The following is a 15,219-nucleotide window of genomic DNA, read 5'->3' on the forward strand; positions in this document are numbered from 1 at the left end:
CTGTGAATAGTCTATAGCTTCCAGATGCTGGGAGTTGTTATTCAAGTTACTATTGAAGATGCCTAGGTCAGTTTTGAAAAATAAAAATAAGTTATTTATTTTTATTATAGAATATTCATATCAAGAATTATTAACAATACAGATTTTATTTTTTGCATCTAGATTTTCACTCAAGAAACTCATAAATAACTTGAGAAGTATCTAATATGTAAATTAATATTTGTATTTAATTATTTTATTTAATTTGAGTGATTGCCTGCATGTTTATCTTGTGCCACATGCATGCCTGGTGCTAGGAGAGGACAGAAGAGAGCATCAGATCCCCTGGAACTGGAGTTGCAGACCATTGTAAGCATGGGTGCTGGGAACCAAACTCAGGTCCTGTGGCAGAACCAGCACTGCTCTAAACTGTGGGAAAGCCATCTCTCCAGTATCCCTAATATCTGTACTTTAAAAAAAAAATGTTTAAGGTCTGAAGAGATGGCTAGTAGTGAGAAGCACTTGTTCTTACAGAGGACCTGGGCTCTGTTCCCAGCACCACTTACATGGTAGCTCACAACCATTTCTAACTCCAGTTCCAGGGGATCTGATGAGGATACCAGACAAGCACATAGCAGACCTACATACATGACTGCCAAATACTTAAATATAAAATAAGTAACTTAAAAATATTTTTATTCTATGTATATGAGGGTTTTGGTTTTTTTCTATTTTTTTTCTATTTGTGTAAGTGTGCTACATGCCTTCCTGGTGCCTGTGGAGTTGAAGTTAAAGTACTCTGCAAGGGTATCAAATATATTAGTTGCTAAGCCATCTTTTCATTCCCTGAAAAAAGTAATCACTGTGTAAACTAGATTACTTAAGACTGCTTACATTATTCTTTTAGTTTTCCTTTTTCTAGCATTAGGGATTGAATTCAGGTCTTTACAAGTTCTTGGCAAATGTTTCACTACTTAACTATAGCCTCATTCTTCCCTTATTTTATTTTATTTTTTTTTACTCTGGGTCTCCCCTTGTAGCCTAGGCTATGTAGTGAATAAGTGAGATAAGAGATGCCATTGATTTAGAAAAGGCAAAATGTATATGAAAATAAACAATAGAGCTAAAAGAAGATGCTCCAATGTATAGTAAGGACGCATGCTCCACTATGTTCATAGCAGCCTTATTTATAATAAGAAACTGGAAAGAACCCAGATGTCCCTCAACAGAGGAATAGATATAGAAAATGTGGTACATTTACACAATGGAGTACTACTCAGCTACTAAAAACAACGAATTTATGAAATTCTTAGGCAAATGAATGGATCTGGAGGATATCATTCTGAGTGAGGTAACCCAATCACAAAAGAACACACATGATATGCACTCACTGAAAGTGTATATTAGCCCAGAAGCTCAGAATACCCAAGATACAGTTTGCAAAACACATGAAACTCAAGAAGAAGGAAGACCAAAAAGTGTGGATACTTCAGTCCTTCTTAGAAGGGGGAACAAAATACCCATGGAAGGAGATACAGAGACAAAGTGTGAAGCAGAGACTGAAGGAATGACCATCCAGAGACTGCCCCACCTGGGGATCCATCCCATAAACAACCACCAAACCCAGACACTATTGCAGATGCCAACAAGAGCTTGCTGACAGGAGCCTAATATAGCTGTCTCCTGAGAGGCTCTGCCAGTGCCTGAAAAATACAGAAGTGGATGCTCACAGCCATACATTGGACTGAGCACAGGGTCCCCAATGAAAGAGCTAGAGAAAGTATCCAAGGAGAAGTGGTTTGCAGCCCCATAAGAGGAACAACAATATGAACTAGCCAGTACCCTCAGAGCTCCCAGGGACTAAACCACCAAAGAAAACACATGGTGGGACTCATGGCTCTAGCTGCATATGTAGCAGAGGATGGCCTAGTCGGTAATCAATGGGAGGAGAGGCCCTTGGACCTGTGAAGGTTCTATGCCCCAGTATAGGGGAATGCTAGGGCCAAGAAGCAGGAGTGGGTGGTTTGGTGAGCAGGGGGAGGGGGGAGGGGGTTTTCGGAGGGAAAACTAGGAAAGGGGATAATTTGAAATGTAAATAAAGAAAATATCTAATTAAAAAAAGCAATGGGTAGCAAAATAATGAAGTCAAGTTTTTAATAGCATTTTTATGACTACTTGGATTATTTTATTATTCCAGGATATTTATGATACATTCCCTCACTGAAATTACTATTTTTAGTTTTGAAAGCAAAGTTTCACTAATTCTGATGTTTCCTTTTTTGTATCGTAGGAAGGCTTAATATAAAAAGATGTGACACATAACTGGGTGGCGATGTTATTATATTGAATTTATTTTTAAAATGTTAGTAGATAGACAAATCAAGTTTTGTTGTATAAACATACAGTTGAATTATGTGTTTATAAAAAGAGTTTTCTATGTAGAGTTCCATTATAAGTGGTTAAATGCAGTGTCTTTTGGTGCCACAAAATTTTAGCCAACATCATTTGTGGTTGTGGCTAATATGATATATTGGACATTAAGTCTAAAATATGCTTATTATTCTCAGAGATTCGTCAGCGAACTGCAGCTCAAAGAAACCTTTCCCCAGCACCATCAAGCTCTAGTCAGGGTCCTCCTCCACAAGGTCCAGTGTCTCCTGGGCCAGCGAAGGACGCTTCAGCTCCTGGGGGACCGCCAGAAAGGACTGTTGCTCCAGCCTTGCCCAGGCGCCTTGGATCCCCTGCTACTTCAGTTCCTGGAATGGGTAAACAGAGCACTTAATGTTATTTACAGTTTATATTGTTCTCTCTGGTTACCAATAAAATGGGCCATTTTCAGACAGTATGGAAATAGCATTTCATTTGGAAATAGCAGAGCAGTTATCTGATTAAGCAGGAGTTCCATATTCAATTAGCTATAACTCTTTACAGCTGGCACCTTGTGATACCAAAACCTATTTCTTGAGCTCATTTAACTGTTATGGCTTCTTTGTTTAAATGGCAATAAAACTTTGTAGCATTCTGTAGTCTACAGTGTAGCATTATCTTTTTATATTCAATTCTTAGAATGGCTCCAGATTTATATATGGTAGGGATAGAGGGGAACGCTTTAGAAAGTACTTATATTCCTTGCTAATTCCTCATATAGACAGTAAAACATGACAATTACCATATTTCAGGAAAATATTCAAGCATTGTGGTGCCTGATATTACTTTTGTAAATAAGAGCTAGTAGATTCTTTTCCTTCTAAGTCATGGAACTGTAGTATTCTTTGATTAGGCTCCTTTCAGTTCTACCAGGAGTGTGATAGAGCTGTAGATTTTATTCAGGGGTATAACATACTTTGTATTTTTCTTTTTTCCTTTTTTTTTTTTTTTAATGTGTGATTGGGGGCATGGAAATCCACTCACTTCTTTAGCAGGTGGCATTATTTATTGTATTTCCCCATGTCAGATTATTAAATAAGAGTAAGCTATATTTATGGTGTTTAATTCTAATTCAGGTACTGTAGTATTTCATGATTAACTGTTACATAACTAGAGTTTATAATGATTTGAGACCAGATACTACTTTAATCAGGTAGATAATTAAAGGATTTATGAAAAATTTAAAAAAGCTAGTGTTACTTATGGTAGATTCTTTCTTGTATTCCTTTAAAAACTCAACTGAGATTATAGAAGACTAGGAAACTATTGATTTACAAATTAAAAGAACTGACTACAAATGAAATGCATAAAAATTTTACAGCACTTAATATGATTTTAATAATACCTCAAAATTTAAGTATAGTCATATATCTTGTGAAATTGAGACAGTTAAATGGATTTAAAATAATTAATTTGAGATACCTATAAGTTGTAAATGCGAGTTTTGTTGTTTACTGTAAGGACTTTGGGTAAGTCTTTTAACTCACATGCAGCTTAAGCACTCCATAGCTGTAAGGACCCCGTCATAGCACAGGGCTGCACAGCAGCCGGAGTTTAAATTTCATGTGTATATAAATAAAGCATGTTTTGCCCAAGTTTTTAATTAGATTCTATGAAAATACTATTTATATTGTACATTGCCAAAAAATGTGAAGGAGTTAAATAATTTATCATAGGGAAGATTAATAGTTCATTTTTCTATTGTAACATATTTGTAAGAGAATCAATTTAATTTATATTATCACAGTGCTCCCATATGCTTGAAAATTAATAACCAGCAGGTACTTGATAATTTGCCAAACTGTAAGAATGCCCAGTGTTCCTACGATAATTCCTTTTGATGTTTATTTACTGTTGCCCACACAGCATGAGCATTAAGATATACTATTTTTAACATTACCAGGTTATTTAACCAAGTTATTATCAAGTTGCAGAAAACTTAAAATACTTTAATAAAGGCTTTTATGTGCCCAGATTGCTTTGTGGACATGTTCATTTTTAGTATGTGCAAGACTAAAATACTCCAGCAAGTTGATATAAATGCTTTTAACATCTAACTGGGAATGTAGCTCAGTGGTAGAATGTTTGCTTACATCCTCTCTTAACTGTATACATATTTTTTATAGTTTTTATTTATTTACTTTTTACTTAGCTAAATATTTTCTAATTTCTGTTTTGATTTGCTTTGCATACTGAGTTATTAAGATATAACTTAATCCTAAGTGTTGGTTGAGTGTTAAGCTGTTTTCTGTTGCTGATCCTCATCCTTCTTTAATCAGGAAATGGATGCTGTTTTGGAACTGATTAAATGTATTGAAGCCTGTTTTATGACCCATTACGCAATATCTTTGTAACTGCTTTCTGTCTGCTTGAGTAAACATGTATTTATTTATTCCTGTTGGGCAGAGTAGGTATGAAAGTCCATTAAGTAAAGCTGGGAGTAGTGAGTGTTCAGGTCTTTTCTTTTTTCCTAATTTTATGCAGATCAAATTACTGATAGAAAAATGTTAAAACAGTCAACTATCATTTTAGATTTGTCTTTTTCTTAAATTTATTAAACTTTTGTTAGTTTTGTTTTGTGTTGAAAGTTTTGTACGATGCACTTAAGTGCTTCGTATGTTGTTCTTTAATGAAAAACAGTCACATCTATTCATTTATGTGTGGGTGTGCATGGGTGTGTGCATGGGCATGGAGGTTAGAGGACAACATGAGGTCTTAGGTTCTCTCTACCATGTGGGCTCCAGAGATTGAATTCGGGCTATCAGGCTTGAGGGTAAGCACCTCTGTCTACTGAGCCATCATGCTGGCCCCTTGTTCTTGATAAGTTGATGCCTTTGTCATGGTGAACTTTATAGTCATTCAAGGTTTCTTATACTTAGTGTTAGCAGATTTATATATTTTCTGTAATTTTTAACTTAAATGTATTTATTTTTCCTGTTTTCATTTAAAAAGTTATACAGAGCGTTTAATGAACAGTTGCTTTTTTTATTCAGACAAACAGTTTCACCGTAGGAGTGTCTGAAATTTGATGCAATGATTATGTGTGAGTTTGAGTTTAAATGTTCCCTATGAAGTAAACTCATTGGTCCTATGTGTGTGCTATCCTGTCCCTCATTTTCTCTGTCCCTTTGAACTGAAATTTTTTGACTACATTTAACCTTTTTTTACTGCCATATTGTTTCTAACACTTTTCGACATGTGATTTTAGTGGTTGTACCGAAGTTAAGTAAATCTCTGTAGTCAGAGTTGTTCAACTGATATGATGCCATCTCGCATACAGTTTTAAAGATCTGACAATATTATATTTTTCTTCTCTTGGCCTTGATGTTATTTATTTAGCATTATTTTTTTAAAAAGTTTATTGGGGTTTCAGATATTGCTGGGGATATTTTATACTTTTCACTTTTTACACTTAGTCTGCTACTTTTCATTTCCTTTTTGCTTTTATTTTTACATTTTATTTCTATACATATTATAAATCTCCCTATAATTTTTTCTTTAATCAGTTATACAGTCTCACTATGTAAATTTGACTGGCTTGGAACTTGTTATGTAAGCCATAGTCAACCATGCTTCTGCCTCCCAAGTGCTGGCATCAAATGTGCTCACCCCAAGCTCTGCCGTATACATTTATGCACCTAGCTCCCACGAGGACAGAAGGGAGGCATTAGATACTATGAGCCTGGAGTTAGAGATGGTTGTGAGCCTTCGTGTGGGACCTTGTAAACAAATCAGTGCCTCTGCAGGAACCACCAATGCTAATAGGAGTTAACAGACACCAAGATCTGCTGCAGCCCAAGTCTTTTATATTTTTAATCTATTGTCACTTTCTTTTGTCTTAAGGACTTCTAAAAATCATTCCCATACAGTTGTTTAACCAATGATACATTTTTGTGTTTTGAACATCTGAGAAAAGACCTCATTTTGCTTTGCCTTCATTTAAAAGAGACATTTATGCTGGATATATATTCTAGTCTGACAGCTTTCATTTTCAAAATGTCAATGATAAGTTTCATTTTAGTTTGCACCTGATGAAAGTTGGCTGTCATTCTTATTTCCTTTCCTCTATAATGCACCTTTTGGCCTTCTTTTAAGCAGTTTGCTCATTTTGGGAGAGTGGGGTGCAAAATTATGTCTTGTGTTTGGGATTTGTTAAGATTCTTTGCTAAGTGGTTTTAAAACTTTCAAATTTGGAAAAATATGTATTTCTTAATTGTGTATATATTTTTCTTTAGATAACTGTTTATTTGAATATGTGATATTATTCTACAACTTACTGCTCTCCTCTGCCCCCTTAATTTTTGGTCTTTTTCTATTTTAATTTATATGGTTTCTATTGCTATATCTTCAAGTACACAAATATATATAATTAAATTAGTAATTATTAATAATATATTATATTACATATTTAATAATGTCTAAATGCTTGTTTATCCCATCTGTTGATTTTTTTTTAACCCTACATACTGTTGCATTCATGGTTGAAATTTAGTTTTGATATTTTAACTTTTTCTCCATGTCTTTACTTAGCATACCTAGTCTTTTCACTAGATTCTCAAACGTGTGAAGTTAGATATAATAAGTGTTTTAGGACTTTTGCCTGCCAATTCAGTCATATCTGAAACAATTTTTATTTTTTTCTTACTGTAGTATTTTTGTTTGTTTACATGGCTAGTATTTTTTGAATGCCAGACATTGCATATTTTACTGGTATATTTCTCTTCTTCCTCCCCCTCCTCTTCCTCTTCCTCCTCTTCTTCTTCCTCTTCCTCCTCCTCCTCTTCAAGCTTTTCTTCTTTAACTCTTGGAAATAGGCAATCATTCTGTGAATACTGTTTCCCTTAATTTTTTTGAAAGACAATTTTCTCTTCTCAGATAGTTTCCTCAGATGCATGAGCCCGTCTGTAATCTACTGAGTGTTTGATAGTCCCTCTGTAGGGGTTTCTCCTTTTCTTTCCTTCATGTCAACCTCCTCTGTCACTGCCTTGTGAATTTGAGCTTCATTGTCTTCCCCAGAATTCCGGTGCTATCTTCTCAACTCTAGGGACAGCTACAGCTCCTCTGGGTTTAGACTCCTACCTCTGCTTACAAATTTTAAGAAAAGGCGGGGGGGCAGCAATTGAGATGTAAAATAAATAAATGTGAAATTAATGTAGGGAAAAAAACACCCAAAGCAAAACAAAACAAAAAAGAAAAGACTGGAACAGTTGCAAAGGCTTCTCTTGGTTTTTAGTTTGTAAGTGAAATTTAACCTATATTGCCTGACACACATGTTGTTAATTCTTCATACACTTCATATATTTCTCATAGTCTTTTGGGAAGATGAACCTGATCTGTTTCTCTGAGTCCCAAGTGGAAGTCTTCAAATTCGTATCATAGGCTTTTAGGAGTAGGCTATTTTAAAATTTAGTTAGTACAGAACCCAACATAGTTTCATATCCTAATGAATCATGTTGGTTGTCTTGGTGTAGTTCATATGTAGTAGATTTTTATAGTATGGTAGGTTTAATGAATATTTAATATTGTACAGAGATTTATAAGTGAATTTTAAAGTGTATTATAAGTGATTTATAAGTGTATTATTGCTTTGTTAAAATCTTTTAAATGTTCTAACAATCTTAGACCACTTTGGAAGTTGAATTAAATCTTGTGTATCTTCTATATACAAGTTTCATGTGTTTTTATTTATTTGCTAGGCCTTCATCCTCCAGGTCCACCTTTAGCAAGACCCATTCTACCCCGAGAACGAGGTGCTCTGGATAGAATTGTTGAATACTTAGTTGGTGATGGTCCACAGAACAGGTAATGCTACGCTAGTAGTTAAAGGAATATGAGAAAACATTGGCCAATGGATGTGTGTGTGTGTGTGTGTGTGTGTGTGCGTGTGTGTGATGTTTGGTTTGTATTTGTATGTTTTAATTCTGCTATCATATTAGAGAAATTGAATTATTTGTTCAAATTATTATATAAAGTAAATTTTTATATGAATCACTGTTGTTGGTAGTGATGGAAATTCTTCCAATAATAATGAAGACGATTTGCATTATTTAGCTCTTGCTATTTTTCAAATGTTTCTCAGATTATTATATTATTTGTTCCTTACCATAATTCTGGGAGTGTGCAGAGCATTTGTCATTATCTAGACTTTCAAAAAAATTCATGAGAACATATTTGACAACTTTACTAGCTGGTATCAGTTTCATAAAGGGACTATAGTTTAATGTTTATATGAGTTGTATATTCAAAACAGAATGAATGATCTTATTAAGCCAAGAATCTCTTAAGTTCTGATTAGAGAACAGAAAATGAGACCAATACTTACGTGTTACCAATAAATGAGAAACACATAGGAACCATATTGTATAAAAATTTACTATTGGCCCCAATTATACAGAGTTAAATGTATTTTCTGTAAGATTCTTTAGGGCTTTTTAAAAATTTTTTGAAACATTTGTTATAAATCTCTAAGAAGGCCCCATTATTTCCATTCTTATCTAATCACAAATTTGGAAGCCACTATCCCCAGGAATAAATCATTGAGAAAACTGTTTCTGAACTTAAAACTTTCTTTTTTTAAAATATTTTATATTGTATGTATGTGAGTGCAGCAGCCAGAGGCATGAATCCAGTGGAGCTGTGGTACAGGTGGTGGTGAGGTGCTTGGTGTGGGTGCTGGGACTCAAACTCAAGTCCTCTGGAAGAGCAGCGCATGCTATGATCTTAACTGCTGAGCATTTCTCTAGTCCTCGGACTAAACTTGTTTCTGTGAACTTAGGATATATTCAGCTGTTCCTTAGTTTATTTTTAATATCATCTATAAATGGTAGACAGACGTCTATATGTATACATGCATATATACACCTATTTTTGTGTGTGTACTTTATGCTTTATGCCCTGTGTTTATTTTATTTTTAAGTATTTATTAGGTGCTTGGAAAGAACTCAGGATCTTGCACATGCTAAGCAAGCACCTCCCAACTCTTAAATTCCCTTCCATACTGGTTGTTAATGATTTGGTAACATTCCTTTATTATAGCACAGCCGAGTGGCTTCTCTGGTGAGCTCTATCCGTAACTGGAGTCTTATTTTCCCTGTGGTGTAGGTACGCCCTCATATGTCAGCAGTGTTTTTCTCACAATGGCATGGCTTTGAAGGAAGAATTTGAATATATTGGTAAGGATTTATGGATAGGTTTAAACATTTTACTCTGAAATGTATCATTCTTGTCCATCCCATGTAATGTCACTTTATTTTAGGTACTGCCTGTACATATTGGCCAGGTACATTGTCTCCTTATTTAATACTAAAACAAAGCAGAAAAGATAACTCAAGTTCTTTCTTATAATGCACAGCCTCTAGGCCAGCTATTCTCAGATGTTGTACTATCTACAGGGAGTCTGAATTAATTATGGGGGTGGGATCTAAGCATTAGCATTTACAGTTGAGGTCATCAATTATTTTCACATGCAGCTGTTATTAAATGATCACATGATAAATTTTGCTTCAGAAATTTAACATACTACATCTTCTTGAACAAGATTCTGGATTTCAAAATATACAGTTATTTTATTGATTAGAAATGCAAGTTCTGTCAATTACTTAAATAATTATATAATTTTGCTATTATACTACTATTTAACTTTTTATAGCCTTTCTACTTTAAAATCAATATTTACATTCTCATAGTAATTATGCAATATGCTTTAAAATTAATGTTGATTTGAATACTTATTATATATAATAAGGTAACCAATTCATGTTAAAAATTTTAACTTGAGTCTGGCTATTTATAAAAGTAATCTTGTGAGTTGTCTGATAAATTTTTGAAATTTGGTTGATTTTTTTTTTTTTCTCTTAAAAAAAAAAATTCTATGCAGCTTTTCGATGTGCCTACTGTTTTTTCTTGAATCCTGCAAGAAAAACGAGACCTCAAGCTCCACGGCTTCCAGAGTTTAGTTTTGAGAAGAGGCAGGCAGTGGAAGGCTCAAGTTCAACTGGTCCCATGCTACTAGAAAGTGTGCCCTCAGCAGAAAGCCAGCTCATTGAAGGTATAAATATGTTAACTAAAGTGTTTGTTTTGATAATGTGTGTAGCCTAATAATATAAGCACAGTATTTATTAAAGATGACAATGAATTCATGTATCAGATTCTTAAGCATGCACACATGTCAGCTATTGCTATGATGGCTTCTTCTGTGGTTGCTATGATGTGTTTCAGTTTTCAAATGCAGATCATATTATGATCAGCAGTGTTTAGCACCAGTTGGTTAAGCATTGCCATTGGAATGAACTCTTGTATAGTTTGAGAGACTTGGCTAGTGATGCTTTTCTGGAATAATTTTGATGTATCTAACGCAAGCATTTTGAAGCAATTGTTGTAAGGACAAAATATTTAGAATATGTGTGGGTAGAATCCATGTGTGTCTACCACGCCATTTGTGAGAAATGACCAGAAAGCAGGTAACTCAGGAGTTGGAAAGTCATCTTTGCATGTTTTGGAAAACTTGGTTAATAATACTTAGCTTCATTTGGACATTTTATTATTAGAGGCCCAGGACCATAACATTGCCTATGACAAAGGAGTCACTTTGTTGTGTAGAAGTAAGATATTTCAGAACTTGTATTTTAGAATTCATTTTGCAACTCTATCTTAAGAATTCTTAAGGAAGTTTCATGAAAAAAATGGACAAGGTGAAGTAGAAAACTTCCAACTGTTTATTATTACTAATATTCACTCATTTTTTTTTTTGTTACTCAGTTCTAAATTATGAAAATGGCTAAAATTATGAAGTAGACCATAATATTTTGGTGCTCTACCTAGTGTATAAAAACAGACTGGAAACTGACAAATTTAGTAGCAATTATTATTTACATATGTTTGATCTATTTTCATAAAAGCATTTAATTGCTTTATCTGGATTATGTAAACAATAAATAGATATCACAAGGTTAGTATGAGATTCAAGTTGTTTTTATTTTTTAACCATGAAGAATGACCCTGAAATATGTGTGGAATTGGGCTTGGCTTTTGGCTTACTAACAAGTATCCATGTGAACGTGAATACAGACAGCTGTGACTGAGCCTGTGTACTTCCATCGCTGAGTGAGTGCATCTTCATCTGGAAGTCTGCAACATCAACTCCAAACAGTGTCAACCTTTCTCTTTTGCTTAAGTCATGCTCTGAGCTGCATGCTGACACATGCAAACCATCTGCCTTGGCATTGCGGCCTCTTGGAATTGAGAATAAAGGATTTTATACTGAAGATGCCTAGAGGAAAAACTGAAGTCCGTTCCATGAGTAACCTTGCTTATGAAAGCTAAAGTTAATGCTTAAAAACCAATAGTATTTTTGGTTTGATTTTTTTTTCAAAAAGGAAAAAAAAAAAGCCAACAAAATATAAATCTTGATAATGGGTCCTATTTTTTATTTCTTCTACTAAGATCAAGATGGATAGTTAGCAAACAACATACAGCTATACCTTTCCTTCTTATCTAATCTAGGAGGAACAATACCTCAGATGTCTCATTTTCTATCTGAAATCTCCGGAGTGAAGTCTAACTGGCTCAAAGTGAACCCCAGTAAGGTAATGTTAATAGGTGAAGACAAACTTGAAGCAGGGTCTGATGACTCCACAGTACTGAAAGCTGAAGCAGTGATTCTGTTTCATTAAAGACGTTTTTACAGTAGTAATTTTTTCATACTTCTCTTTGGATTCATCAGAGTGGCTGGCCATCTTTTTTCTTTTTGGTTCTTCAGAAGACAGAAACTTTTCTCCAAGTCTCCTATTACACTGTGATCCAGTATCCGTCTAAAGCTGGATCCTATAGTAAATGATGCCGAGTATTTCTGATGAACAAGGGAGCTGCATTTATTTTCACACTGGTGGTGCATCATGTAGTTAAATTGAGCTATTAAATAAGGCAGTGTATTTTCAGTCATCTATTTTGTGCTCATAGCCAATGTAGCTGGGAGATTAAAATTTTTATCTCTAAACTCATCAGTGTTGTAGAAGATTGAGAACTGGACAGACAATTCTGTTTTCATTTTGTATCTTTAAACATACTGCAATAGCTTTTTGATAGCAGAAACTGTACAGATTATGTTATTGGATTTACAAATACTCTGAAAAGATAACTTCCTTCTGAAATTTTCTTTCAACAGATATCAGCAAACATTTATATAAACAATCTAGAACTAAGACTTTCTCTTTCCAGTCTATGCCACGTGACTTTGCAGTTACGTTTGGTCTGGCTTCTGATAGAAGAATTTGTATTTAGGATAAGGTTTTTAAAATTTCTGAATCACATTTTAGAGCAGCATGTGGAATCTTAACAAGTTTTTACCAGAGATTTAGAAGAAATACTGTTAATCCTTGAATTTTTTTTTAAATTCTAGAATTGTACATCCAGATACTTTGATAACAGATAACAGAAACACAAGAAATTAGGGAAATTAATTACTTTATCTAAAACTGTACTAGGTATGGCATACCAAAAGGACTTGCTTTCTTTTAAATTCTTTATTTCCTTTTATGATTAAATGATAATATATAATACATAATTCATAAATACATAAAAATTAACTGCTAACTGACATTAAAATTGTTGATTGATTTTTTTTTCCCTCCCCCTCAAAACTGGGGTCAGCAAGATGACCCAGTGAGTAAAAGTACTTGTCATGAAAGTTGGTTAGCCTGAGTGTGAATCCCTTGAGTCTACAGAAAGGCAGAAAGAGGCTCCACAGTGTTGGCCTCTGGCTTTTACAGGCATGCTATGTCACGTGCACTTCCCCACACTATTAATAATGATGATAAATAAAATGCTTTCCAAAATACTGTGCTATTCAAATGAATAGCATTCTATTCATAGCTGTAATCAGAGCAAGGAGGTCTGCATTCTTGCATAAGTTTAGTGATTCTTTTTTGCTATGTTTGAAACCATATTGTTTCCATTTCTCAGTTGTGTTTGTTTGGAGCTCATGTAATTGCTTTAGTTAAAAATAGCTTATATCCATAGGATAATATGAAAATTCATGACATCTATTCAGGATTGGCAGAAATTGTTAAGTAGGCTAGTATAATATTTGCCTGGTAATCTGATATCTATTTTTTTCTTATATGCAAAATACTGTTACTATTAGGTTATATTGGATGAATAAGAATTCTGTTTTCAGTATTTATCTTATGCTCTAGAAAATTGTACTATTTGATAATGAAGATTTCATTGGCTCCTGTTTATATGTGCCTCCTCACCAAAGCTTCAATCTTTATGTTGGACTTTCTGAATAGTATATTGTTGTAGTTTGTTTTAGACAGATATAATTTTATTTTTGACTCATTTTTTAAACATTTTCAGATGTTGTTTAGTTTTAGGTTATTCATTGCTTTGCAATGAACCTTTTTGTTTTAATTTATTCTTCTCTCATATAGTATATCATGACCACAACCTCCCAGTCCCTCAGCACCTCAGTTCTCCCCACACCCACTGCTCCTCCTCCTCTGATTCCCTTTAGAAAAGAGCAGGCCTCACAATGATAATGATTGAACATAGCATAGCAAGTTGTAGTAAGACTAGGTATATACCTTCATATCAAAGCTGGATGAGGCAACCCATCCAGGAAAAAAGGTCTCATGAGCAGACAAAAGAGTCAGAGACACCCTCACTCTCATTGTTAGGAGTCCAACAAGATCCCCAAGCTAAACAACCACAGCATGTAAGCAGAGGGCCTTGCACACAGACACATACAAGCTCTGTGGTTACTGCTTCAGTCTGTGAACTCTTTTGAGCCCTGCTTAGTTGATTCTGTGGGCCATGTTCTCCTGGTAGTCTGGGCCCCTCTCCCATCTTCTGTAGTGTTACCCCAAGCCTTGCCTAATGTTTGGCTGTGGGTCTCTGAATCTGTTCTGATCAGATGCTGGAGGAAGCTTCTCTGATGACGATTGGGCTAGACACTGATTCTATAACAGAATATCATTAGGGATCATTTCATTGACATTAAATGAAACTCTTTGTTTAATTGAATTTTTAACCAATGCTAAATAGCTAAATAGTACTCTGTGTTTTGAATTTTAGTATGTGTATATGTGTATAAACTAATGTATATTTAAAAACTGGTTATCATTTAGTGGGATAATTAACTGAGTCATTGTTATGAATTGAGGTAAAATTCATGCCTTTGTTCCATAAATATATTGACAAATTTTGTGAAAAATGTCATCTTTACAACCTATGAACTTGAAGACTGAAATTGTAATTTTTTTTAGGAGCTAGGATAAAAATCTAAAACTTAGGTAAAGATCTTATATATTTTTGCATGTGTGTGTTTATAGGTGAAGCAATACTATTTATTATAGTTACATTCATTTTTGAGTTTCAATTGTCTAGCTGAGCTGAGGCTTAGTCTGAATAGCCAGTTACCGATTGCTATTATTTGGTGGAAAAACACTGTTCTCTTAGTAATATTGGAGTGGAAGTTAGTGGATAGGAGTGGGTAATGAAACAGAGTGTTGTATTGTTTTTGTTTTATCACGTTATTGGTATTCTGTTTGTTGTTTGTTTTTGTATTATAGAAGGTAAACCTGATTTGAATTATTTTTCTTGCATATATAATTAGGTCATTGAGGTTACTATTTTGAGTCTTAGTCTTTTGGTATCTTCTGGTCAAATACTAACATATTTTAAAGCGTATTTTATATTTCAAAACTATTTTAAATTGAAATAAGTATTTTGGGGTAGTACATGGTTAATAAATGGTCTCGTTATAATGCTCTAATCTTTAGATGTGAAATTGTTACAGATCTGTTAATACTATGT

General features: G+C 34.1%; 1 protein-coding gene across 4 annotated transcripts in view; it reads left to right on the plus strand.

The window, feature by feature from the left end:
- Positions 1-15,219, plus strand: part of Lnpk (lunapark, ER junction formation factor) — a 64,041-nt gene that overhangs the window by 38,813 nt on the left and 10,009 nt on the right. For 3 of the 4 annotated variants that reach the window (XM_021155620.3, XM_021155619.3, XM_029472767.2), the window contains exons 9-12: positions 2,547-2,744; positions 8,103-8,208; positions 9,508-9,578; positions 10,283-10,453. In XM_021155620.3, coding sequence (XP_021011279.1) covers positions 2,547-2,744; positions 8,103-8,208; positions 9,508-9,578; positions 10,283-10,453 — 546 coding nt within the window. Of the gene's footprint in view, positions 1-2,546; positions 2,745-8,102; positions 8,209-9,507; positions 9,579-10,282; positions 10,454-11,907; positions 11,991-15,219 lie in introns of all 4 variants that reach the window. The other variant, XM_021155622.3, reaches the window with a different exon arrangement.

Source organism: Mus caroli, unplaced genomic scaffold (assembly GCF_978045245.1).
Source record: "Mus caroli unplaced genomic scaffold, Mus_caroli_1 scaffold_2, whole genome shotgun sequence".
In the NCBI taxonomy this organism is placed as follows: domain Eukaryota; kingdom Metazoa; phylum Chordata; class Mammalia; order Rodentia; family Muridae; genus Mus; species Mus caroli.